The sequence below is a fragment of the Lepus europaeus genome, chromosome 7, assembly GCF_033115175.1.
Source record: "Lepus europaeus isolate LE1 chromosome 7, mLepTim1.pri, whole genome shotgun sequence".
Lineage (NCBI taxonomy): Eukaryota > Metazoa > Chordata > Mammalia > Lagomorpha > Leporidae > Lepus > Lepus europaeus.
Window position 1 is genome coordinate 64,243,576 of NC_084833.1, and position 27,126 is coordinate 64,270,701.

Below are 27,126 nucleotides of genomic sequence, written 5' to 3' on the forward strand. Positions count from 1 at the left end.
AGGTCTCCCACATGGGTGCAGAGGCCCAAGGACTTGGGCTATCTTCTACTACTTTCCCAAGCCATAGTAGATAGCCAGATGGGAAGAGGAGCAGCCAGGACATGAACCGGTGCCCATAGGGGATGCTGGTGCTACAGAAGAAGGCTTAGAACATTCATCCAGAAGCTGGCGCCCTGTGCTTCTGGTTTAATGTTTTGCACAGACAGTTTCCCTTATCTTCAAAAACTGAAGTGTGGAAGCTCTCTTGGGCTGGTAGTAGCCTAACTGCCACGTGCATGTGAGTCCAGTTATAAAATAGCAGCAGTAACTTATTATTAAAAGTAACCACTTGCATTTTACAAAGTTTCAGCCTTCTAAAAGATTTAATAAGGGTGAGTGTTTGTGTACTCCTAATGCTCTAAATGTTCGACCACAGAGGGCAAAAGACTGCTACTGGGGAGGGTGCCAGTCAGCTGGGGTAGCAGATGGAAGATGGGTGATGAGCATATGTCTCAGTGTCTCAGTGTTTCCCCTGACCAACTGTCCCACTGTAGCCTGTGGTTTCTGAAGACTGCAGCTCCACCTCTTCACCCCAGCAGCACAGACAGAACCACCCAGAAACAGCTTTCTGTTGGGGATAAACCAGCGGTGGTGGACATGGTCCCCACTCTTCCGGGCCTGGCCAGAACCCAGGACTCCTCCGTGGCTGGCCTCTGATGTCAGTTCACGTCGAGATTAAGGAAATTGCTCTCCTGTTTTTCTTCTTTGGCCTCTACGTCTTTGTAAATGAAATCAAGTGTATCAGCCTAATTTTAATCTTAAGGAGAATCAAGGAAGTAGAAATTTTTAGATTCATTTGTTGGTTGAAGCCAGTTTCACACAATTTTCTAAGTAAAAACACTCTAATAAAACCTGATGCAGAAACACTTCAACTTTTACATTTTTGAGATTTTGCTTTTTGTTGTTGTTTTTCAGGACTTCTTTAAGTTTGTTGTTGTTGTTGTTGCTTTTAAATGATTAGAGAGGCAGAGACAGAGAGTGCTCCCATCTGCTGGTTCACTCCCCAAATGCCCACAAGGGCTGGGAGTGGGCTGGACTGAAGCCCAGGTCTCCCGCATGGATGGCACCAGCTCAATTGCTTGAGCCTTCCCTGCTGCCTCTCAGCATCTGCATTAGTAGGAACCGAGCTATGTGTCAGACCCAGGTACTTCTGTGTGGGACCCGAGTATCTTAACTACTAGGCTAAGTACTTGTCCCTTTTTCAAGGGTTGTAAAAACTCTATGTCTTGCAAGTTTTTGATGTTGAGCTAAAAAATTTCATGTAATTACCCAAGGCTGCATTAAACTGGGACCCAAGGGAGTCTCCAGTGGCCTCTGTGGGAAGCCAGTTGAGGGTTAGTTGTTCATTTAGAGTATTATGATTAGAGCTGGATGGTCCTCTCATTCTCCTGCCCCAAAACTGCAGTGACGCTCCCCTTCCCATGGAACTCAGAACCCTTCCTCTGTGTGATTGTAGTGTGTCTGTCCATCATCGCATAAACCTCAGAACTCCCGGGGGCAGAGTGGTTTGCTCTCCCCCAGTCATCCACTCTGGGCTTTTTCCTCCTGAAGCCATTGCTGTTGCATTTTCAACCCATTGCAATGCCATCCCGCTCAACTGCTGAAGGGCTGCCCTTTCTCCATGTCCATGAAACCTGCAGGGATTCCTCCACTCTGATCATCCACTCTCCCTTCCTTCCCCCTACTTCGTAATTTTTTTACAGGAATTGTTTTATTCTCTCTCTAATGGTAGTTTTGTATGCATGTGTATTTGTGTTTCTCTGTTAGACAGTAAGTTTATGGAGTATAAGAGATGTGTCTTACCCATTTTAAAATCTCCTGTAGTGCCTTGCACCTCATAAGGATTTGATACATGTGAAATGAATCCCAGTGGAGGGAAGAAGGAGTTTATTATAGAAGTCAAGAATGGAAACACCACGGGCACAGGACCATTTGCTGTGGTACAATTAACTCAATAATATTAATGTAAGTTCTTAGAACAACCCATTATAGCAAGTATAGTTATATTAAAGATTATAAAGCAAAATGAAAAATTACTTGTCACTCCCACATCTTAGAAATATTCCTTGCAAACAGTTTGGTAAATATACTTCCAGCCAGATTTATTCCCTAGTCACACGGACAAGGGCTTCAAAAGCTTCATGAAAAATAGAATTGAAAGATAAATTTATTTTGGTGCAAAAATGTTTGAAATCCATGCATAGTGTTTGCATAATAGGCATTTTCATGATCTGTTAAATACAGTTTTTTACTTATTTGAGAGGCAGAGAGAGAGAAACAGTGTGTTCCCATCTGCCGGTTTGCTCCCTAAATGTCCATGACAGCCAGGAGGCTGGGCCAGGGCTGAACACAATCCAGGCCTCCATATGGTAGAAGGAACCCAAGGACTTGCGTCATCACTGCTGTTTTCCAGGCCCAGCATTAGCTTCTGGGGTCAGGAGCCAGAGTTAGGCACCAAGCCCAGGCATTCTGGGTTTGGGTGTGGGTGTCTTAACCACCCACTCCACCACAGACATTCTGAAGTGCACTCGTACATACACATGATACTAGTATATTGTTTCCTTTTCAAAAAATGCAGCCTAGTCATACTGCTTTATGTCCTGTTTTTAGTTAACTCTAAATCACGGACAGCTTTCTATTTAAGTAAAGAATCCACATCGTTATTTAGTGGTCTCCTAGCATTCTTGACTTTACAATATATTTAACTGATTAATTAATAACCTATTGATATTTTGCTAACATAAACACCACTGTGATGAAAATCCACTTGTTTCATTAATTCCTTAGAATAAATTAACCTGAAGTAGAATGCCAGTGTCAAAGGTAGTATCCTTTTTATTTTATTTTTTAAAGATTTATTTATTGAGAAGCAGAATTAGAGAGAGAGAGAGAGAGAGAGAGAGAGAGGTCTTCCATCCGCTGGTTCACTCCTCAAATGGTCACCATGGCGGAGCTGTGCTGATCTGAAGCCAGGAGTTTCTTTTGGGTCTCCCACACGGGTGCAGGGGCCCAAGCACTTGGGCCATCTTCCACAGATTTCCCAGGCCATTAGCAGGGAGCTGGATCAGAAGTGGAGCATCCGAGACCCGGAACCAGTGCCCCTGCAGATGGAGGCCTAACTTACTACACCACAGCACTGGCCCTGGTAGTATCCTTTTTAACAGTTTGGGTATTTATTACTCAGTTGCTTTCCAGAAACCTTGCATATAATTATACTCTCACCAGTAGTACTGGAGAGCACTAAACTAGTTTCCTCACACCTTACGTGAAATTTTTTAAGTACAACTTCAGGGATTTCATGTATGCATATTCTGTACCATTTTCGGAGTCCTTAGTGCTATAAGCTTATTTTTACCCAAGGTGAATGATGAGAGGTAAATGTTGTCCTATCTTATGGTTCTAGGTTTTGTAGAGTAGAAACGTAGAGGGGTGGGTTAGCTTTTGTCCAAATAATCAGTTGTTGCTATAATGCGACTTCCAACAATTAAAAGGAACTTGGCATGTATCTATTATAAAGCCAACATTTTTCCTAAAATCTTAATAGTATTCAAGTGAATACAAATAAAATCACTGCTTGTTTACTGATGCGGTCCGTGCTTCCAATGGCTATGGGCATCGCTGAAGGAGGCAGAACCATCTTTATTTTAAAGGTGAGGAAGTGGAGGGTCAGAGAGACAAAGCCCCAGCCCCACAGTGAAATGGCAGCCAGGCATCGGAGCTGGGATCTTAGCACTCTTGTACATGGTACTGAGTTGATTATGAAGGGCCTAAAAAGAGAGAAACTGCCATCATCTGTCTCCTATTGAGTGTTTCGGTCCCAGACTTTTTTGTTTATCCCCAGGGTTGAGAAGAGAATCATAGGAAGTTTGGCGATGGGTTAGTGTTGTAAGTTTCTCCAGTGAGTATTTTGTACAGCAGGGTTCTCTAAAGAGCGGACAGGCTCCTCTATGGGCCGCAACCCTTCACCTCCCACTCACAGGCAGCTGCCAGGGGAGTAACGGTGCGGGAGGAACGAAGGGACACTGACCTGACGCCTCGCCTATCCTCTGGCTCTACAGCTTCCACTTTGATAATCACTTGATCGTTAGATGACTGGTTAATCATTAGATATTTATTGTTTACCTACTATGTAATGGTAAAGACAGTCTCTTGTGTTTCTGTACACAGAGTTTATTTTGTAAAGCATGATACAGACCTCTAAATAAGAAGCTAAATTCAGTGTGATTAGTTCCTACCTATATGGAAAGAAAAAGATTCTCATATTGAAACATCGGGCAGAACCTCACTAAATGTTGTATGTAAAAGGCATAAATATACTAAAATATACAAAAATGTAAATTGAAAGATTAAAAAAAGGGACTCCAAAGTAAAATGAGCATCAATGAATGGGAAAAGCTGAATCTAGGGGGACTTGGAAGCCTTTCCAGTGGAAGTGATGTTCAAGACGACTCTGAAAAGTGAGTGAGTATGTCACAGGCAGAGAGTGCACACTGGGGCCGCAGGCAAAGCCGACAGGCACTGGAGGACAGTGGGGCCGCAGCTGGGCTGTACTGGAGTCCAGGGGGTTCCGTGTGTGGGAACTGATGGGAGGAATGTGAGAGAAGGCTGGGGCAAATGTGAAGGCAATTCAGCCGTGTTGAGGTGTTCCATCTTTATCCTGAAGCCACTCCCAGCTAAGCCAGGTACTGACAGGATTCTGTTTATGTGCTGGAAAGATAATTCTTGGTAATATGAAGAGTACCGAGTGAAGAAAACCTGAAGAGAATGAAACCACGGAGTGGATTGTTGAAATAGGAGGAAGATGATGAGACTCTAAGGTAGGACGCTGGCAGTGAGTCGAAGTGGGAAGATTAAATCTGAGACATCTTAGGAGCCGAGTGGAAACAGCCTGGAGATAATTTGGAGACTGATGCTCTGAATTTACAATCAACCTTATGAGTTTATTAACTCTATAATCATAGGCAGATTAAGCACTCTGAGCCTCAATTTTCCATCCATAAAACATAATCTCTGCTCTCAGTGGAACTGATATAAAGAACAAATGAAATAAAATATGTAAAAGTACTAGGGTAGTCAAAACTGCTGTACAAGTGTTATTGTGACTTAGAAATAAGGGAAAGAGGCCGGCGCCACAGCTCACTAGGCTAATCCTCCGCCTGTGGCGCTGGCACCCTGGGTTCTAGTCCCAGTTGGGGCGCCGGATTCTGTCCCGGTTGCTCCTCTTCCAGGCCAGCTCTCTGCTGTGGCCCGTGACTGCAGTGGAGGATGGCCCAAGTCCTTGGGCCCTGCACCCGCATGGGAGACCAGGAGAAACACCTGGCTCCTGGCTTTGGATCAGCGCAGTGCGCCAGCTGCAGCAGTCATTGGGGGGGTGAACCAACAGAAAAAGGAAGACCTTTCTCTCTCTCTCTCTCTCTCTCTCTCTCTCTCACTGTCCACTCTGCCTGTCAAAAAAAAAAAAAAAAAAAAAAGGGAAAGAAAAGAGTCATAGATGGCGTGGAGGTTTCTGGATGGCTCAGTGGGATTGGCAGTTGGAAACCTACATTGGGACATAGAAGAGACTTAGATCTGAAACTACATGTGGAATAGATTCCATGGGAATCCCAGATGGACAGTGTTGACTCCCTTGTCTCCTCACCAGTGTCCTGCGCGCCTCTCAGACTCAGAGAATGAAGAACCTTCTCGTGGCCACTTGACCCAGACGCATCGCTCGGCATTTGTTTCCAAGACCAACTCCTACTCCTTAGCTTTCCTGGCAGGGTAAGAGGCTGATCCTGGATTCAGTCAGGGTTCTTTCATTTTGGGGGTGTGAGATCAAAGGGCTTGGGGGAGTGAAGGTATTTGTTGTTGCTACTTTTGGGGGAGGTGGAAGAAGGGGAAAGAGATGGGAGCTGATTTTCAAATATGGGTGAGGCAGAAGTGGCTGATCTGAATTTGTAAAGGAAAGTAGCATTTACCCATTTCTGACATCCTCAGGGTAGGACTGCGTAATATCTCTGCTGCAAAGTCTGAACCTTTCGTCTTGAGGGAAAACACAATCTTTAGTCTGACAATACCCATGGACTCTCGCTGTTGACTTTAAAATCTAGTAGGCAGTAAAGCCAATGCATAGACCTAAGGTTTCCCTTCATGGATTTCAAGAAGGCAAACTGAACAGTTTTGAAGACCCCTGTCAACGAAGCTCTTGGTCCTTTCGACCGTGGAGGAAGGAGGGAGGTGCTGGGTGAACGCCGAATGCTGGGAGGGTAGCGCAGGGCTAGATGGAAGGCGGGGGGGTGGGGGGGGTACACAGGAGTGGAGGGAGGAGTCACGGACTCATTGCTTCCTTCCGCACACGTTTCTGGAGCAGCTAGCACATGCCCTGCTGGCACAATTCACCTCAGCCTGGGGTTTAGCGCCTCCTTCCCCCCAGCACCACGTGGCACAATCTCTCTTGCTGCCTTCAGGGACACAGACCTAGACCTTTCCTGTGCTCTATGGATTTTACCACAAGTCTCATAAATAAGATGAAAAGCAGCTAGGAATTTTAGAAACTGCTTCCTTTTGTGATCCCTGGCATGTGTCTATTTCTGAATCCTGTGTGTGTTCTTGTGGAGCAGTTTGGTTTTTCCTCTGTCATTTCTGAGAGCAAAATTCACGGTATCTCCCTCTCCCTTCAACGCTCGCCCTCCGGCCGTGGCAGCCCCTGCCACAGGCAGGCCCTCCCACAACCAGCATCCACACAGTGACACCTGTTGAATGGCCCTGTGTTGTAGCAGTCCTTTTCATTCATGATCAAGATAGGGCTCTGGCATGGTGTGGTGAACTTGAACTATAGAGGCCCTCTAAAGTAAGAACAACAACAACAAACAAGAGTGCTCGTCAGGATGTCAGCTCCAGATTGTATGTAGAGACCCCCAGTTACAGTGGGTGTAGTTAGTGATTCTAGGAGGGATCTTCTGAAAAAAGAGAAAGATCGAAACCATCCATTCCAATCAAGTCACAATGAATACTCTCCAAAGCCAATAAATATTGCTTTACAAACATTAATTGATATCTCAGTACTAAATAACTTGGGAAAGTAAATTTGTTAAAATCTGAATACGATGCCAAGAGAAATTGCTTACTCCAATTAGTTGCAGTGGATACTGAACAGGTGAATTACTTATCACCAATTCCAATCCCTACTCTTGTAACTCACTCTGTTGAGGCAGGGTAGGGGTGGGTGATGGGTAGCAGATTAATATGTCATTACTTAAAAATGCCTAGCAAGGAACTCTGAGAAGTTCTGTCTAATGGGCAAAATGGAAAAGCCTGTACTGAGGAGTGTGTTCTGAATCTTGTGTGTCTCTGCCACCTCCTCCTTTGCCTGCTCCTGGTCCATCCCCCCCCCTTCCTCTTGTCATTGAGCCACAGTGGGACTCATTAACAGGAGAATGTTCACTTTAGATTTTATTATTAAGAAGTGGTTGCAATCAGCACTACATATATATTTTATATGTTTGTAACATACATATATAAAATATATGTATTTCTAGAGTACAAGGTTCATTTTCAAATTTTTCAAATATCCAAAGTTGTAGGCTGAGTTCAGTTATTAGTATAATTATTAAGACAGTGACTTGGATTTAGTTGGTATAGTTAGATTTTTAGGAGATAGTTTGCTGATGTCATGGAACATTAATTATGGTAATTGTGTGAAATGTATCTCTGATTTAGAATATGCCTTTTCCTTAGATATGAAAATACCAAGTTTCAACTCCAATTATATTTAGGAAAACAATATAGAATGGTTAGTACTGACAATGAGATGTAGCATGTGGATATATTAAAAAAGAATTAGCTTGGTTTCCTCATATATTTATTTTTCTTACAATGGTCAATGGTCATAAAAGATTGAGTCCCTGGTGAGTGGAAATGTAAAATCTGGGCAAACAGTAGAAGACAAATCAACTATCCCAGAATAAATGGAAATGTTAAGAAAATTCACAGCTATTCCTGTAGGTCTCCAGGTTAAGTATTCCATAGAGATAGTAAGTGCAGTTTATAACTCACTTTCAGAATTTATTATTCTGAATTTCATATTCTATTAGTCCACTGTGTTTATATGCAATGTAGTGACGTAAGGACTAGATAGAAAAGTCTTGCCTCCAGAATTCATGTTTGTTTATTTCTCCTTCCTGAGTCAGAGCTTTTTGTATTGGTTTGATGTACTGTACTTACTTGGGGTTTAAACTTGTATAAAAATTAACTTCAATTGATCCACTGCAGTGTGTTAGCAAAGTGCCCGAGCCTATTAAATCTGACTAAGAATCCTCCATTGCTTTCCTAGTTTCCAGCATCATTATGGTGCTGGGAAAGCTGATTAATGTAAAGGCGTTCCAAACTGGGGCTTTTGCCTGGTGAAATTTTGGAGAGAGTACCCATATATTCCATTGTAAAATATTGCATTTAATAATACCAAAATAAGGGATCTCCATTTTAGGTGATAAATATATGAGGAAGCCACAGAAGCAAATAAATCAAGTCTCACATTTATTCACTGCCTGAGTCACTTTGAGGGAACATGGCTAAGGCTGCAATAGGTATTTAATAAATAACTATTGATAAGTTGAAAGAGAGTGATTTAAGTTCTTTAGGGTCATACCTATAAGAGACAAAGGAATATACTAAAAACGGAGGTAATAATCACATGTCTGCTACTCCGGGCCCATGAAGTGGTAGTGAGGGCCCTTACTGGCAGGATAACATTTTGAAAATACCAACCATTTCTTCTGGAGAGTTCTTTTTTCCTCCTTGCCCTTCCCTTCATTGAAAAAAAAAAAAAAGAAGAATTAGCTTGGTGATAATTGTACAGTAGTGTAAGTGTATATGTAATATGGTTGAAAGGCCAATTTTATGTTAAGTATATATTACCATGATAAAAAAATTAACATTGTTTATAGTTTTTGGATATTTCATGTTTTTTTTTTCTATTAAGCAACAACAAGAGAATACATTTTCTATGCAAGTTCTTTTCCTGAAAGAGTTCATACTTAAATCGAATGAATCTGCCATTTGTTTTTCTTATCTACTTTATAAAAACATGGAGACAGGTGAACAGGTGTGATGATGGGATGGTTAAGTTGTGTGGTGCAGAAGTGAACAGGTGTGATGATGGAGTGGTTAAGTTGGAAGGAATGCGTCAGTGTAGATTCTTGTTGTGAGTCTTGCCTGCATGTGAGCCCATCTTCATTTGGAAAATTCCAGGTAAAGAGGACACTCTAGCCATTTGAAAATGAAATTTCTTCCAGATAGGCAGATAAAATAATTGTTAACCCAAGAATACTCCTAACTTAATGAAAAGATAAATGTTAACTGACAAAAATTAATTTGCAATATAAATAGGATGCATACATGGTTATAAATTTCTCAAGGCTTGTTTAATTAATTAGTTTTAAAAGTTTATTTCCTTTATTTCTCACTCCCATAACTGCTACCAAAACCAAACTCAAAATATGGTTGTAAATTCTTAAAGCTCGGCCTGGAAAGCGTCTCTGGTTGAGCTGCTAACTTCTTGTTTTCCCGAGAGCTCCGTGTTCAGCTGTGTTTTTGCCTTTGCTCTGCCAGGAGTGTAGGACCTGGGAGGGGTCTGAGATGGCTGATGGAGTCGCCTTAGCTTTCCCGCATGGCATGCAGCTTTTAAAAATGATTCTGCTGTATCCTTCTGGCATTTACTCTCCATTAAGGCCAAGTTGATTTATTTATTTATTTGAAAGAGTAACAGAGAGAGAGAGATCCTCCATCTGCTGGTTGACCAGTCTTTATTGAATATTTTACTTCACTTCAAATTCTTGGAGATGGAGTGTAAATACGCAAAGGAATAAAATCCAATATCCTCTTTCCAGTTTTTTTTTAAAGAAGTGATGCAGCAGTGCTAGTCCTGCCACTCCACATGGAAACTGTATCTTAAAGGCAAGATCTCGGGTACATGATAAGCTTCGAGGGACACTGCCGCCGCCGTTCCATTGCCTTCTTTTGGAACATGGGCTCAGAGCTGCAAAGGCCCTTCCCTGTCGGGAGTTAGCCCAGTCCTGGCCTGCTGGAATGGCCTCTCCTGGCCTTGGCTTTGCAGCTCCTTCCGCTGTACGCCATTGTCACACATCATCCCTTGTGCCTCCCGGTGCTGCCATGGTGCTGCCACAGCGCCTCCCCAATGACTTTCTTTTTTTTTTTTTTTTTTTTTTGACAGGCAGAGTGGATAGTGAGAGAGAGAGACAGAGAGAAAGGTCTTCCTTTTTGCCGTTGGTTCACCCTCCAATGGCCGCTGCGGCCGGTGCATCTCGCTGATCCGAAGCCAGGAGCCAGGTGCTTCTCCCAGTCTCCCATGCGGGTGCAGGGCCCAAGGACCTGGGCCATCCTCCGCTGCCTTCCCAGGCCATGGCAGAGAGCTGGCCTGGAAGAGGGGCAACCGGGACAGAATCCAGCGCCCAGACCGGGACTAGAACCCGGTGTGCCGGCGCCGCAAGGCAGAGGATTAGCCTGTTAAGCCACGGCGCCGGCCCCCAATGACTTTCAACTCTTTTGAGGCCAGGACAGCTCCTTGTTCATTTATTGTGCCTGCAGTACAGAGTGTAGCACGTGGCACACAGTAGGGGCTCAGCGAGTATTTGTGGAGCGTTTGAATGAGGCTGGCCTCAACCCTGTGGGCAGGTCAGATGGGCTTGGCCAGCGTCCAATGTCAGACTGGTGGCACAGGGCCTCTAGGGGGCGGCTCTGGGGGCTGTGGAAGGACTGATGGGCTGGCGGCTACTGTTGGATCGCAGTCCACAGGATTACTACTGGTTAGGGGAGGGAAGTGGCTAGTGGCCACTGATGAAATTGTCACACTATGAAGCTGCCTTTAGCCTTCTAACGCATTAGTGATGGCTTGCGAGGATACTCCTTATAGATTTGATTGAAGGAAGGTCTGTTTCCCACCGAGTAGAAATTAGCCAGGGCCACCTCGTTTTGTTTTCTAATGTCCAGAGATGGCCTGAGTCTGCGGTTCAGGGTGTGGCCCATCAGGAGACCTGGAGTGGCTGTGCTTTCTATAAGGTGTATGTGAGTAGTGTTACAGAGACTCACTGGGCAGGCATTTAGCATGAGTGAAGGGGCCCAAGCACTTGGGCCATCCTCCACTGCTTTCCCAGGTACATTAGCAGGGAGCTGGATCAGAAGTAGAACAGTCAGGACTCGAACCAGTGCCCATACAGGATGCCTGCACCCCAGGTGGTGGCTTAACCCACTGCACCACAGCACTGGCCCCAGTGCTGTTTCCTTATACATACATACCTAAGATGAAGTTTAGTTTATAAATTAGACACTGAAAATAACAGCAATAACTAATAATAAAACAATAATAGTACAGTTTAAAAGTTATGTGAATATGATCTCTCTGAAAATACCTTGCTGGAATAACAGTATCCCCCTTCCTTTGGTGGTGATGTGAGGCAATGGAATACCCAGGTGATGAGATGAAGTGAGGTGAGTGACTTGGGCCGTGGGAGGTCATGCTGTGCTGCTGCCTGAGGACCACTTGAACCCAGGCACTGTGATACCACAGCGGCAGTTCAGATAACCGAGACAGCCTCCATGTGACTTAGGCAGGTAGTGCATAGCGCGTGGATATGCTGGACCAGGGGTCACCGACATCGTATGTGGCATGGAGCGAGGTTTCAACATGCTACTTAGAATGCAATGTAAGGGCTGGCGCCATGGCTTACTAGGCTAATCCTCTGTCTGTGGCACCGGCACCCCATGTTCTAGTCCTGGTTGGGCCACCGGTTCTGTCCCGGTTGCTCCTCTTCCAGTTCAGCTCTCTGCTGTGGCCCGGGAGGGCAATGGAGGATGGCCCAAGTGCTTGGGCCCTGCACCCGCATGGGAGACCAGGAGAGGCACCTGGCTCCTGGCTTCGGATCGGCACAGCGCGTCGGCTGTAGCAGCCATTTGAGGGTGAACCAACGGAAGGAAGACCTTTCTCTCTGTCTCTCTCTCTCTCTCTAACTCTGCCTGTCAAAAAAAAAAAAAGTATGACTTATTTCTGGAATTTTCTGTGTGATATTTTTAGAGCACAGTTGAAAACATGGAAGCTGCAGATAAGGGGGACTACTATACTGTGTATGTCCAGAGCAGGCAGACGGTTGGGGCACAGAGCAGGTTAGTGCTGCGTAGGGCTGGAGGCAGCGGCATTCAGGGGCAGTGACTAAAGGGTACGGCTTCCTTTCTGAGGAGCTGGAAATGTTCTACAGCTGAGCGTTGTGATGGTTAAATAACTGCGCCTACAGGAGACATCATCAAGCTGCATGCTTACAGAATTACAAATACTAGTATAGGCCTGGCAGCAGATAGCTTGGATCGTAAAAGTACAAGGAGAGCAAGGCTGTAACTCCATCTCAGCCGCTTGTGTGTGTGTGACAGCTGCTCCAGGGCCAAAGGAAGCTTCTGGTTTCTCTCAATAGTGTCTGTTGGAGGGTCTTCAGGCCAGAGATGGCAGGGAGGGTTCTCTCCAGTCTTTAAGTCCCTGGTGAGACCTGGCTCCGCTAGGTCCCAGGGTACGAGTACGAAACCAGTATGGTATAGGAATGTGGGTGACAGCAGCTGAGGCGTGACTAACGTGTGTCATGTTTCACCGTTTGAAACCCTGTAAGTGTTAAATCTCTCAGCTTCTCAGCTGCATGTTTATCGTGGCTGCCCCACTGCTCTTTGATTGAATGTCCAGCTCACAGTGGTTGCAGGTGTATTTTTAGCTCGACAAGAAACCATCTGGTCTCTTGGCAGTGGGAATTTGAAGCCGGTCGCCTCGCAGACCGGGCTGCTTTCTCTTGTTTATGTGTTCGGGTAGCGAGAGCTTCCTTAGACGTGTCGAGTCAGTTCTGCCGCAGAGCAAGAGGTGAGAGCAGTGTGTAGTTACGGCAGCTGGAGCACGGGCCCTAGCATCGCAGAGGTACCATGGGTTTAAATATTTGCTTCTGGTTTCTTTGTAAGGTGAGACGGTGCCTGTCTCTCAGAGTTTCTGTATGGATTCTATGACAGAATATATTGTAAGACACTCCCCCAGTCCCTGACAGATAATAGGTTCCAAATGAGTGCTGACATTTTCATTCCTCTCTTTAGGGAGAAAAAAGGATTTCTGTATATACTTTTAAGTCATTTATAAGAAGTTTATTGACTATATCCATTAAGTGCCAGACACAACAGTGGGTTTGAGGATATGCAAATGGGTTTGTACCAAGGGGACAGGGAAAGTATTGTTTTCGTTCTTTCCAATCTAAGAACACTGTCAAGCTCATGCTCTTGACTGTTCTGCGCCAGCATTTAGGGACGCTTCACCTGACCAAACGCTGCAATAGCAACAACATCATCTGTGCATTATGTCTATAGCAGTTTTACATTCACGGTTTTAGTGGTGCTTAGTGTTAGCATCTGGACTCCTTGGCCTTAGCAGAAGTTCTAGGACTTCAGAGCAGGGCCATGGTAATAAAACCAAGTTTTTGCCCTATTATTCAAATACATTCCATCTGCATCTTTAAAAGATTCTCTGGTGATGCCAGCAGAAATGGCAGAGTACCGAATTCCAAAAGCCCATCCCTCCACAACAACAGTGAGTAAACTGGCAACAAAACAAAACAAAACAAACCAGTCCAAATCAATTGGAACTCTGGAAATTGTCAAAGTTTACAGCAAACAAGGGAATGCTTAATCAAGGAAAAAACCTCCAAACCATGGCAGGTCAGGAACTGCCACCAGGTTACTAACTGATCACTAAGCCAACAGAATGGGGACTTCAGTGGCCATGCATTACAAAGAACAGACTTTACAAAATTTCAAAAACCCAAGAAACGTCAACTACAACATACAGCAACGGCAAACCCAGAGGATTTCGATCATCACCACACTAGGATCTAATAATGTGTCACCTAAAATATATATGTGACCACATAAGTGATGGAATGTACATATACAGCTTAGGTGTAGAAGAAGCTATGTTATCTGGCCTTGTATAAACAGACTCCATGATCCTCTCACAGTGATAACATGACCTGATGATACATTCCCCGAAATACATCCCTGTCGTTAAGCAACAAATGTTCGGTTTTCAACAAAAAGTGATGAGTCACGAAACAACAAAGTGTGCCCCCTACGTAGTGGGAAGAAGTAGCTGATGGGAATTCTCCTGAAGAACGCCCAGGCATTGGACTCTCCTGATAGAGACTTTATATGCTCAAGAGCTAAGGGAAAATGGACACAGACATGAAATCATGAAAGCAATTTCTCAGCAAATGAAGAATACCAACAAAGAGAAATTACTGACAGGAACCAAATGGAAATTCCAGAGCTGGAAGGCACAGCTGACTGGAAGAGCAGATTTGAGGAGGTGGAAGAATCAACAAACATCAGTCAGGACGGTCCGGTGTGGGAACAGGGAGGGAAACGAATGGATGAAAGTGAACAGAAGCTAGGGAATCTTAGTACATCGAGTGTCCCCACCAAATAAAAACGAGAGGGCGGGGTGGGGGAGAGAGAGACAGGAAATATTTGATGACAGTCATAACGCCAGCAGGGTAAGCGTGTGCAAAGACGTCTACAGCAGGCACATTACATGTAACTGGGCAGCCAAGCAGAACACAGCAGGAAGAGGCAAATCTTCCCTACCAGCTATCTTCAAGAAGAAAAAGAACCGATTTCTTCTCAAACTATGGAGGCATAAAGGCAGCAGGGGACACGGTCAAAGCGCTTTAAAAAAAAAACAAAAAACAAAAAACTTCTTAACTGAGAGTTCTACATTTAGCAAAACTACCTTCAAAATTAAGGAGAGATTAAATATAGTTTGTCACTATTTTGTCACCTGTTTACAGGAAATGTTGAACTGGCCAGCACTGTAGCATGGCAGATAACAGCTGTTGTTTACAACACCAACATACCATAATGGGTCCTGGTTTGAGTGGCTGCTCTGATTCTGATCCAGCTCCCTGCTAGTGTGGCTGGAAAAGCAGTGGAAGATGGCCCAAGTGCCTGTCCCCTTGCCACCCACATGGGAGACCCAAATGGGGCTCCTGGCATCAGCCTGGCCCAGCCCTAGCTGTTGTGGCCATTTGGGGAGTGATCCAGTGGATGGGAGATCTCTCCCTCCCTCCCCTCATAACTCTGCCTTTCAAACAAAATCTTTTTTTTTAAAAGAAACGCTAAAAGAAGTCCTTCACTGAAATGAAATGACACTTTCTTCAAATATTCACAGAGAAATAAAGAACATTAATAAAAGTAGCTACATACATGAATGTAAAAGTCACTAAAAAAAATAAAAAAGGCAACTACAGGGACTAGTGCTGTGGCGTGGTAGGTTAAGCCTCCCCCTGGGTCACCAGCATCCTGTATGGGTGCTGGTTTGTGTCCTCACTGTTGTTCGGATCCAGCTCTCTGCTCCTGGCCTGGGAAAGCAGTGGGAGATGGCCTAAGTGCTTGGGCCCCTGCACCTATGTAGGAGACCCGGACGATCCTGGCTCCTGGCTGATCAGTCCAGCTCTGGTCACTGCAGCCATTTGGAGAGTGAACCAGCGGATAGAGGGCTGTTCTCTGTGTCCCCCTCTCTCTGTAACTCTGCCTCTTAAACAAATAAAAAAGACAACTATATGAAATAATTACAAATCTATATTTATGGGCATGTAATGTATAACAATTTAATTTGTGTCAGTAATGACTTAAAGGAGGGACATCTACATGGAAGCAAAATTGTTATATACTATAGAAACTTAAGATGTTAATTGTAGTCCCCAGGTCAACCACTAAGAATATAAGCATTCATAGTAAAATAAATAACAAGGGAATCAAAATGGTATACTAGGAAATATCTAGCACAAAAGAAGGCTCTAATGGATAAGTTCATGAACTAAAAAGGCGTAAGACATATTGAAAACAAATAGCAAAATGATAGAGAGCATTATCTGTCATTAAATTACATGTAAATGGATTAAGTTCTCCAGTTAATAGGGATTGATCTTTCAAAAAAATATGCTCCGAGTATGTGCTGAGCACTTTAGATCCAACGACAAATACAAGAGAGAGCTGGGAGCTATATTACCAACCAGCACAGACTGTGAGATAAAAATTGTTGTAAGGGACCAATAAAGGCATTAGATAAAGGTGAGAGAGTCAGTCCAGCAAGAAGGTAGAACAGTGATTTATTGCCTAATATCAGATTCATAAATATAATGAAGCAAAAACTGACAGAATTAAAAGGAATAATAGACATTTCAACAATAACACTGAGACTTCGGCACTTACTCTCAATGGATAGAACATATTGATGAAAGGTAAACAAGAATGCATAAGACTTGAGAAGTACTGTATAGTAACTAAACCTATCAGACATACACACAGCACTCTACCCAACGCAGAATGTACATGGCCCTGAAGAACATGCTCCAGGGCAAGCCTCAATATGGAATGAAACTATAATTTTTTTAAAGATTTATTTTATCTGAAAGGTAGAATTACAGAGAGAGGGAGAGACAGAGAGAGACATCTTCCATCTGCTGGTTCACTCCCCAAATGGCCACAATGGCTGAGCTGGGTCAGTCCAAAGCCAGGAGCCAGAAACTTCTTCCAGGTCTTCCATGTGGGTGCAGGGGCCCAAGGACTTGGGCCATCTTCCACTACTTTCTCTAGCACATTAGCAGGGAGCTGGATTGGAAGTAGAGCAGCTGGGACTCAAACTGGCACCCATAAGGGATGCCAGTGTTGCAAGTGGCAGTTTAACCCACCATGCCACAGTACTGGCTCCGAAACTACAAATTAATAACAAGGAAAACTGAAAAGTTCACAAATATTTGAAAATTAAACAGCACAGTTAAACCAATGAGTCAAAGAAGAAATCACAAGAGAATTTAGAAAATATTCTGAGAGGAGTGAGAATGGAAACCAGTATATCAGGACATATTGAGTGAGACGAAAACAGTGCTTGGGGGAAGTTCATAGTTGTAACAAAGGAGTGGTTTAGAGGCCACTGGAATGCCCACATCCCACATCAGAGTGCCTGGCTCATGGCCCAGCTCCTCTGCTTCCGATCCGGCTTCCTGCTGATGCACACCCTGGGAGTCAGAGATGATGACAGCTCAAGTATTTGGGTCCTAGCCATCCATGTGAGAGACCCAGATTGAGTTTCAGGCTTTTGGTTTCAGCCCAGCCCAATGCTGTGGATATTTGGAGAGTGAACTAGAGAGTGAGAGATCCCTATCTTCTTGTCTCTTTCCAAATAAATAACCAAACTTCCTATTTTAAAAAACTAGAGAAAAGAAGAGTAACTAAACCCATAGGAAGCAGAAGGAATAAAATAATAAAGATTAAAGTAAATATAAATGAAATAGAGAATAAAAAAATAGAGCCAATGAAACCAAAAGTTCTTGGAAAAAAATTGACAAAGCTTTAACTAGACCAATCATGAGAAAAAAACAAAGACTAAAATTACTAAAATTAGAGGGAAAAATGAAGACATTACTCCAGACCTTATAGAAAATAAATGATTATAAAAAATACTATGAAGAATTTTATGCCAATAGATAAGCTAACCCAGATGAAAACACACAGATTCCTAGAAACACAAAGAGTACCTAAACTCAAGTACCTAGAATCTGAATAGACCAAATAGATTAGAACAAGTAATCAAAAATCATTCAACAAGAAAAGGCCAGGACCAGATGTGATTCTACCAAACATCTTAAGAAGAATTAACATGAATCCTTCTCAAACTCCTCCAAAATTTAGAAGAAAACATTTCCCAACTCATTCTGTGAGGCCAGAATTATCCTGACAGCAAACCCAGACCCCCACCACCACCAAAAAAAAAACACAAGGAAAGGAAATTACAGACAATATTTCTTACATGTATAAATGTGGACTCCTCCAACAAAACACTAACAGATTAACTTAAGTAGCCTATTAGAGTCACAAGCCATAACCATGTGGGATTCAACCCAGGAATGCAAAGGTAGACCAAAAATCAGCTTGTGTACTGCACAATTTTAGTAGAATGAAGGCAGGGAAGGCCACGTGAGCACATCAGAAGAAACAGAAAAGGCAACTGTCAAATCACACACCCGCTCATGAGAAAAATGCTCAACCAACAGGAATAGAAGGGAACTTCTCAGCCTCATAAAGGGCACCTGTGAAAAACCCAGAGCTAACATCCGGGCAACGGGTGAAAGCCCACGGCTTCCCCCAGCAGCAGAAACAGGAAGCGGATGTCTGGTGTCGCCATTTCTGTTCAGTCTTGTACTCGACATTCTAGCCAGGGCATCCAGATGGCAAAGGCAGAAGTGAACTGGTCTCTGTTTGCAGAGACCACGGTATCGTTCACAGGACTCTGGGGAGTGAACCTGCGGACGGATCTCTGTCTCTCCTTCTCACTGTCTGTAAGTCTACCTCTCAAATCTTTTTTTAAACTGCATAAAAATAGAATACTTATGAATAAATTTGAATGCAGAGGTGCAACACTTGAACACTGCAAACTACAAAACATTTTTGAAAGAAATCGATGAAGATCTAAATGAAAGGGAAAGCTCATGGGTTAGAAGAGAGCTAATATTGTTGAGATGGCAATACTCTCCCACATTGGTTTTTTGAAAATATTTATTCATTTGAAAGGCACAGTGTCAGAGAGAGAGGGAGAGACAGGAGAGAGAGATCTTCCATCTACTGGTTCACTTCCCAAATGGCTGCAACAGCCTAGGCTGGGCCAGGCCGAAGCCAGGAGCCTGAAACTCTATCTGGGCCTCCCATGTAGGTGACAGGGGCCCAAGCACTTGGGCGTCCTCTGCTGCCTTCCCAGTGCATGGAAGATTTCTATCTGTATTTGTTTGTTTCTGCTTCTCTACTGCTGTTTCAAATAAATAAACCTTTAAATTAAAAAAAGTTACAAAGTCTGTTATGTTAATCTGAAAACCCTTTTCTCCTATTGTCTACTTTTTGTTAGAATCATAACAAACAAGTCAGGTATGTGAAATGGTAGTGCTGTCTCCCTAAGCTCTACATGCCGGTCTCCTGATCCAAGTATACGTTATTCATCATAGTATTTTAATCTGCCACCCAGTTAACCTGAATGTCATTATTTTTCTGAGTAGAATACCATTATCAAGCTGACTTCTAAACAGCCGCCCTCATAGGGTGATACTGATTTGCTCCTATTGCCCCCAAATGGCCTCCCCATGGGGTACAACTCTCGCGTTACTCCTGTGGGTGAGGGGTTGAACCTCCTCGGTGAGTGCCACCGTCCCCTGCCAGCACCGTGTGGCCGTGAGTAGGGTGGGCAGGACCACTGTGCGTGGGTAGGACAGGCTCTCACTAGGGAAGCACGCAGTGTTCCTTAACTCGTGTGTACGTTTTCTCTGAGCTACCCTGGCACTGTAGACGTTCTAGAGCAAATCTCGCAGCCAGCGTAGATATGCAGCACTCCATTGCAAAGCTCAGTGGACTCACCGGGGAAGCTGTCTCCGTCTGGGTCACCTGCTCCGGGGCGAGTCTGCCCTGACGTCCCGTAGCTGCCTTCTCAGCCTTCGGGATGCGCCGGCTTCATCTCGGGTTCCAGTGGCCCCCGTGCCATTTCTGCCTCACGCATACAGTGGTGCCCATCCACTGTGCTGAACTATCTATCTGCCGTACTGGAAATCTGATTCCTTGAAGGCCTGGCCCGGCTCCTCCTCTGCATTCCCAGTGCCTGGGTAGCACCCCCCCAGTGTCTGGCACGTAGCAAGTGTGCGCCAAGCGCATGAAGAGTCACGGATTAGGCAGCAGTCGGGGAATGGGAAACAAAGGTGGATGATAAACTAAGCATCTCTGCCGACAGTCTCTGGGGTAATGACAGTCGTCGTCACGGTGAGGAAGAATGAGGTTAGACCACACCTCACACCGCATACAAAATTTAACTCAAAATGAATCAAAGACCTACATGTATGAACACAAGCTATAAAACCTTAGGAGAAAACACCTGGGGAGTTGGCTGTATAACAGCTGCTCTCTCAGCACTCAACATGCTGCAATGTGGTGGACTTGGATGTGCACTGTAGGTACTGTGGAGTTTGGTTTGGGGTTATAAGGTATGATATAATGTATAAGACAAAAATCACATGTTCTTGAAACCTTACATTACCGGATTTAGGCCTGTGGGAGCTCAAATGTAATGGATCAAGAGAGGGGCTGACAGTTTTAACTTTGTCTTCCTACATAAAAATCGAATGCATTGCTATGCGTTTCTATAAGTACTTCACTATTTGTTTCATGACTGATTTGCTTATTTTTGTTTGTATGTGAAAGGCAGCAAGACAAAGAGCCAGGCAGAGTGTGGAGGGGAAGAGAGAGATACTTTCCATCTACTGGTTCACTCCTCAATTTTCCATGACAGCCAGAGCTGGGCCAGGCTGAAGCCAGGAGCCCAGGCTCAATCTGGGTCTCCCATGTGGGTGGCGGGAGCCCAGGTACTTGAGCTACCACCTGCTGCCTCCCAGGGTTAGCAGGAAGCTGGGTCGTCAGGCTGTGAGCAGGCTCTCTGAAAAGGGGTTGCAGGCGTCCAGTGACCCAACCACTGTGCCAAATGCCTGCCCCTCACGGCTGATTTAGATTTAGATTGCTTGAGGAGAGGTTTAAGTCTAAGACAAGGAAGATATTGTTTGCAAAGGTGATGTAACATATCCACCCGATGGAGGAGGAAAAGTATTCCCACCTGGTGAGTGGCTCAGCAAGCACAAGAGAGATTGTCTCCTTTTCCCGGAATTAGCGTCTAGACTAACTTTGTCTCTTACGCGCTCTTTTCCAGAAAGCTGAGCTGTAAGGTGGAGAGGAGCCAGAGCTGCAGCGACGCGGCTCAAGACAGAGTGAAAGGCAGGCTTCGAGCAGCCCCAGCCAGCAAGGCCAAGGTACAGCTCAGCCACGGGCAGCCGCGGTGCCATGAAGAAACCATCCAAATGAGAGAGGCAGCATGGGCCCGGCGTGCCCGTGGGGGAGGGCTCCACAGTGATGGCATGGAAGAGGGTCCCGGTGGGATGAGAGCCATCAGAGAAGGCTGGATAAGTCTTTTCCCTCTGATCTTTAATTTTCATTGTTCAAGCGTGTAGGAGCTTGTTTCAGTGGTGAGCTTTTTAGGACAGGGGTTTTTCCCCCATTTGTTAGACTCACATCACGTCCCTTTCATCCCTTTTCTTGTCCTTCCTTTCCCTGCCCCTCCACATCCTAAAGGAGTCAAGAAGAACAACACCCTCTGTGTGCGTGTGTGCGTCATCTTTTTGGTCTCTTCCAGGTCACAACCATAACTCCAGCTTCCAACCCCATCATCGGCGTCCTCCTGTCCACCCAGAACAACCGCTGCCTCTCGGCGCCTGACCTGACCGTCGAAAAGCGCCTGCCCTTCAGCTCGCTCTCCTCCGCGGCCCCCCTGCAGAAGCCGGAGCGCTCCATCAGCCCCGAGAGCAACGACAGCATCTCCGAGGAGCTGAACCACTTCAAGCCCATCGTGTGCTCCCCGTGCACTCCTCCCAAGAGACTGCCTGACGGCCGTGTGCTCAGCCCGCTCATCATCAAATCGACACCTCGCAACCTCAACAGAAGCCTGCAGAAGCAGACCTCTTATGAGGCCAGCCCGCGGATCCTCAAGAAGTGGGAACAGATCTTTCAGGAGCGGCAGATCAAAAAGACCCTTTCCAAAGCCACTCTCACCTCCCTGGCTCCTGAGACAGGGGAAGACTCACTGGGCTCGGAAGTTATCCCCTGCAGCAAGGAGAAGCCGCCGCCGGCTGTGCGTGCCAGACCGTCCCCGGGGCAGGCGTCTCCCGAGCGCCCCGGACCCGCCTCCGCGGACCTGGAGGACTTCCCCTGTGCTGGCCAAACAAAAGCAGAACAGGGCAGTGCCTGTCAGAGGAGCACTGAGCCCCCGGTGGAAACCTCCTGTTCCTCGGAACACAGAGGGGCAGCCAGTGGGACTTCTCTGGACAGGGAGCAGTTCGAGGGGTCAGGGGCGACCCCCGAAGCCAAAGTAGACCAAACCTGCAGAAGCACAGCCCCTAGAGCCTCAGCAGTGAACTCGGTGCTGCCCAGAAGCAGTGCTTTGGGTGGGGTCCTCAAAACAAAGCAGCAGCTGAAGCCTCTGAAGCCTTCCGACCTGGCCAACGGCGTCCTGGCGGACAGCCTGGGCCAGGAGCCACTTCCTCCCTTGCGTCGGGGCCGGAAAAGACACTGCAAGACCAAGCACCTGGAACAAAACGGCTCCCTTAAGAAACTGCGAGCAGCCGGCGGGGAGGTGGGCCTGGCCCCCGCAGAGCCCGTGCTGCGGGAGCTGGAGCAGAGAGCGCGGCAGGAGGAGGAGGACCGGCGGCTGGCTCTGCGGCTGCAGCGCGTCTTCGACGGCGAGCGCCGGGCCGTGAGCCGGCGGAAGGGCAGCGTCGACCAGTATCTCCTGCGCTCCAGCAACGTGGCTGGGGCCAAGTAGCCCTCCGTGAGCAGCGTTCTCTAGTTCAGAGCTCTCCGCCAGAGCCGAGCGTTCTCACGTAGGGTTTCTCTGGATGGCCAAGCGCTGTGTAAGGTGGTTCTGAGCAGCTCCGGGGCCTCTGGGGTCCAGTCCAAGGCACCTGCATCTCCGTTCCTTCTCGCCCGACCCAGCAGCACTCCTCAGCCCGAAAGGCCACCCCCGAGGGCGCCCAGGCCACCTGCGGCAGCACCCTTGGGGTGAGATCTGGAATGGCCACGTTAGCAGTGGTGGAGGAAAGAGGGGGGACTTTCTGAACGAACAGACCTTCTGACTCCTTGAACAGGGTGCTGTTTCAAATCAGGCTCATAGACGACATTAACTGCATCTTTTTCAAAGAAGTGGAACGGATGGTTCTTTGGCAGATCCACGCTGAGAGGCTGTTCTCTCCCTCCTCCTGCTGCCCCTTGCCACGAATACAAGTGCCCCCCGAAGCAGCGGAGCACATGCTTCTACAGAAGTGAGTGAATGTAGGTTTTCTGTGAAAGCACACCGTGTGGCTGACGCCGCGGGCCCGGTCTTCCCGAGACCCACCTTGGGAGCAGTGTTGCCCATGGCTGGAGGACGGAGGTGCGGCGCAGCCGTTCAGGTTCGCTCAGCTGCTACGTGACAGCCCAGCCTGCCCGCCAGGTCTCCTGACAAATCCCATGGATTTTCCTCAGTGATAGGTCTCCCAAATGGGCTCCAGCCCAAGGCATGGCAGGGGCACGTAGGGAAAGCTGGCAGGGCCCTGAACACTGACAACGCAGACTCCACGTGCAGGCAGCTGAGACGGATGAGACAAACACAAACCGTGCCCTTCTCCCCTCCCACCACAGCTCACAGCCCTGCTTCCCGCTGGGGTCCAGCCTGGGAGGCAGAGGGCAGCGGGCCTTCAGTGTTGTTTTCCTCGTGGCCAACGGTTCTCTACAATGTTGATCCCAAATCCTAAAAGTTCAACCTGAAGTCAGGCGAAGAACAATGCTGAGCCTCATACTGTGGAAACGAGGCATCTATCTGGATGCAGCTGGTAAATTGAGTCCCATGGACCTGTGGGGTTTATTTTCCTTAGCAGCCGACACCATGTGTCTTTGGCATCCCTGGTGGTGCTTGGTGCTTCTGCCCATCTGGGCTCATTGAGAATAGGGATTGAGATGATTTCTGGGAGTCTCAGGTGGGCTGGCATTCCTGTGTATATATGACTGTTATGATAAAGTCACATGACTGGCATTTTCCCAGGCCTCCCAGAGCTTCTGTATCCCAGTGTGTGTTGTCCTCCTTGAGTAGCCTCCTCAGGATACCACATGGTTTTCCCCGTGATGTTACTGCAGGGGCAAACCTTTCTGGAACTGTCTTCAATGTCTAGAACCTCCTGGAGATGTAGACCCTCCAGTGTTACACCTGGAAGGGAGCTTAGTGGCCATCCACCCAGCACCTCCTCTTGCCAAGGCAGCGGCTGAGGTCCGGCACAGGGATGCGCTGGTCACTACAGCACCACCTTCTTTCAGTTCTCACATTTGCCCCCTTCTTCTCAGGGTAGATCGTTTATGTTGTGGGGCTATCGGAGGGAGGAGTGTAAGCCCAAAACGCTCCTGAAGCTGTCTGAAGAAAGGCCTGGAGGCGTGGCAGAGGCTGCTGGGAAGCCATCAGGGCCATTTCCCACACAGCTCACAGTTCCCAAAGAGAAGCTCCAGAGGTGTCTGAGCATTGTGGCCATCACTGAGATCCGTGGGGTCTCCTCGGTGACTACTTTGGTGGGGAACAAACCTCACTCACCTAAGCCTGTGTATTCTGTGTGTGTGTGTGTGTGTGTATGTTAAAAAGCAACACATCGATCTCATTACTTTATATTCATACCACTTCAGTTCTAGGTCCTCCAGCACCTCATGGCCCACAAGGGCTGCCGGAGGGCATGGTGTGTGCACAAAGAGCTGTGGCGGGTGGGCGGGCAGGCGGGTGGCCTCCCCAGAGGCCCTCAGAGAAAGCCCGCTGGTTACCACCGTTTCTCATGTTGCCTTTTCCACCTTGGTAAATGTTGTTGAAAGGCTGGGAGCAAAGACTTACTTTTCCACTTGCCACCTTTCTGTACGTCTCCAATAATCTGAAAAATACCTTTTCCGTTGGAATGGATTTTTGTTTTTGGTAAAAAGATGAAACATTTTTAATAGATAAAATATATTTTCACTATTTCCCCCAAGTGAATGCTTTCATTTTAAACAAGTGCGCAGCAGGAACAGGAGCAGTGACAGCTCCTTCCTGATGTGAGCGTCGCCGGTGCTGGCCTGCGGCAGACTTGCCCCGCACCCTGGCTGCCTAGGAGGGACGGCTGTCGCTTCCAGCCCCTGCTCGGGCAGTGAGGACGCTTTCAGGCATTCCGGGCGGAGGCGCCCAGGGCAAGGGGTACAGGTCTTCACTCCGCGTGGGTCTGGAGGAGGCAAAGCTGACTCAAGTCTTATCTGACCTTTACGATGTTTTCTGTAAACCAAACCAGAATGTTTCTTCTGTGTGCAAAATGCCCTCCTCTTGTCGCTGGGCTGTGAGGCGAGGTAGGTCACGGACCGAGTTGCGGGCCCGGATTCTCTGCAGGGAAGAGAATGACGGAAAGGAGGAGGAAAACGGAATCAGGAGGGCCTGTGAGCTGGAGTGAGGAACATTCCACAGAGCGCCGCGCCTTCTCATGGATCGCCGCCGCGCAGCTCGCCTTTCAGAGCCCCCGTCCTGCTCGCTCCGCTCCTTGTACACACGCAGCTCTGGGAAGGTCTGAGGGGCAGGCAAGGGGACATCATTCTGCTGGGAAGTCCGGGGTACGAGGAGCCCTCCGGAGGCAGCTCCTCACCCGCTTCCCCGGGCTCAGGGCTGGAAAGGCGCTTTGGGACGACGTAAGAAGTCAGCCAGGCCTGCTGGGCTGGGTTAAGTCAGGGGTTCCCGTGAGCCGCCCCCGGCCCCTCTCGTGTAACTGCCTCCCTGTTGACAAGAGACTGACACGGCTTGGCTGAGCTGGCCAGGGAAACCTTACAAAGTGGCTTCGTTTTGTTTTTTAATTTTAAAATGTCTGCCTGGTGGGAGCACTGGTGATGAATGCTTTTGGTTCATTTTTCCCAAGGAAAAATGCCCCTAAGCAATTAAAGCTGCTTGACTGGTTGCTGTCTGTTGACATCCGGAGAACTGACCAAGGGGATGTGCCCACGAGCTCGCCCGTGCCGCTGGGGACCAAGGCTCTCGGTCCTTTCTCTCTGATCCGACAAACAGGTCCTGAACTTCGAACCTGTGGCAACTCTGAGTAGCCAGGAGCTTCCTGTATAATGGAGTGGACAGGAGCATATGTGTGGCTGGGGAGCTGGCCATTCTGGAATGCTCACAGCAATGCTCTCCCATGGTCCCCTGTGGGACGTCCAGCGCCCAGCAGGCTGCCTCGTAACACTTTAGAGACCCTCGTGGGGATCTGTCAGTTTGATTCTGACACTGACCCTGCTTTCCATTCCCTAAGTAATTTGACCAGGGGAGAAAGAATTTTTTCTGTAGTGGTCACAGAGCACTAATGTCTCTCCAGGAGCTGCTTTTAGCTCAAGCCCCAAGAAACGAGGCAGACTGTGGATCGCAGACATGGTCGGAGGCAGCCGCACCTCGATTACGTCACCTCCCGACCTCTCCCCCATGCCTCAGCAGAGCTGGCAGGGCCTGGGCCTGCTCTCCCCTTTCCTGCCTGGCTTTTTATTGAAATGGAAGGCAGTAGAGGGGAAGAGAGACAGGATGGGGCACAGTCACAGAATGGGACAGCTGGGCTGGCATGGAGATAACCCACATGAAACTTTCCCCACCCTTCTGTTTTTAGCAAATGATCCAGTGCCCAACTGCCTGTTTTAGACTGTAGCTGTCTAGGGTGTGAACAATTCTGTAAGTCACACACATACATGGTTTTTTGAAAGAGGCATACCCAAATGATGTAGGAGGCATTTGAACAGCTTTTTTCCCCACTTTTTAAAAAATGAGAATTAAAATGTCCCTATATCTCCTAACTACACACTCAGGTAGTGGAAACCCCATGACTGAGCCACATGGATGTGGAGCTGGGGAAGCGGTATATTTTGATTGGAAGAACTGTCCTTTTAATTACCCAGGGTTCAAAGCCAGCCAGCTCCCCTTTGTTCTTTGCACACTGGACCCTCTTGAGCATCTTCAGTCTTTCTCAGCCATCCCTTCCCTCGCACGTGGTGGCCTTCTGGCCTGGTCTTTGGCGTGAACACAGATGGCTGGGAATTCCTGAAGAGCAGATAGGTGGGGCAGCAGAAGGAAGGGTGTGCCTGTTACCCACGCATACCTGTTACCCACAGTGGCTTTTCTGACGGTTGTGCTGTGGAGGAGACCTGGAGATGGGCAGGGGTGCTGGTCCCGAGTCACCCAAGAGGTAAGGGGGCCATGCTGAGACTGCATGTGCAGACGGCCGCACCTGTCAGCAGGTTGGCCCTCCCTCTCTTCCTCCTGAATGTCCAGGCAACCTCCAGCTCTGAGCAGGCTCTCTGCTGCCTTCAATCAAGAGTTAGACAGGCTGGCGCCGTGGCTCAACAGGCTAATCCTCCGCCTTGCGGCGCCGGCACACCGGGTTCTAG

General features: G+C 47.1%; 1 protein-coding gene across 1 annotated transcript in view; it reads left to right on the top strand.

The window, feature by feature from the left end:
• Positions 1-26,957, top strand: part of RNF169 (ring finger protein 169) — an 83,698-nt gene extending 56,741 nt beyond the window's left edge. The window contains exons 4-6 of the mRNA XM_062196713.1: positions 5,681-5,799; positions 20,840-20,939; positions 21,320-26,957. Of these exons, the coding sequence (XP_062052697.1) occupies positions 5,681-5,799; positions 20,840-20,939; positions 21,320-22,504 (1,404 nt within the window). The 3' untranslated portion in view covers positions 22,505-26,957. The remainder of the gene's footprint in view (positions 1-5,680; positions 5,800-20,839; positions 20,940-21,319) is intronic.
• The last annotated feature ends 169 nt before the right edge of the window (positions 26,958-27,126 follow it).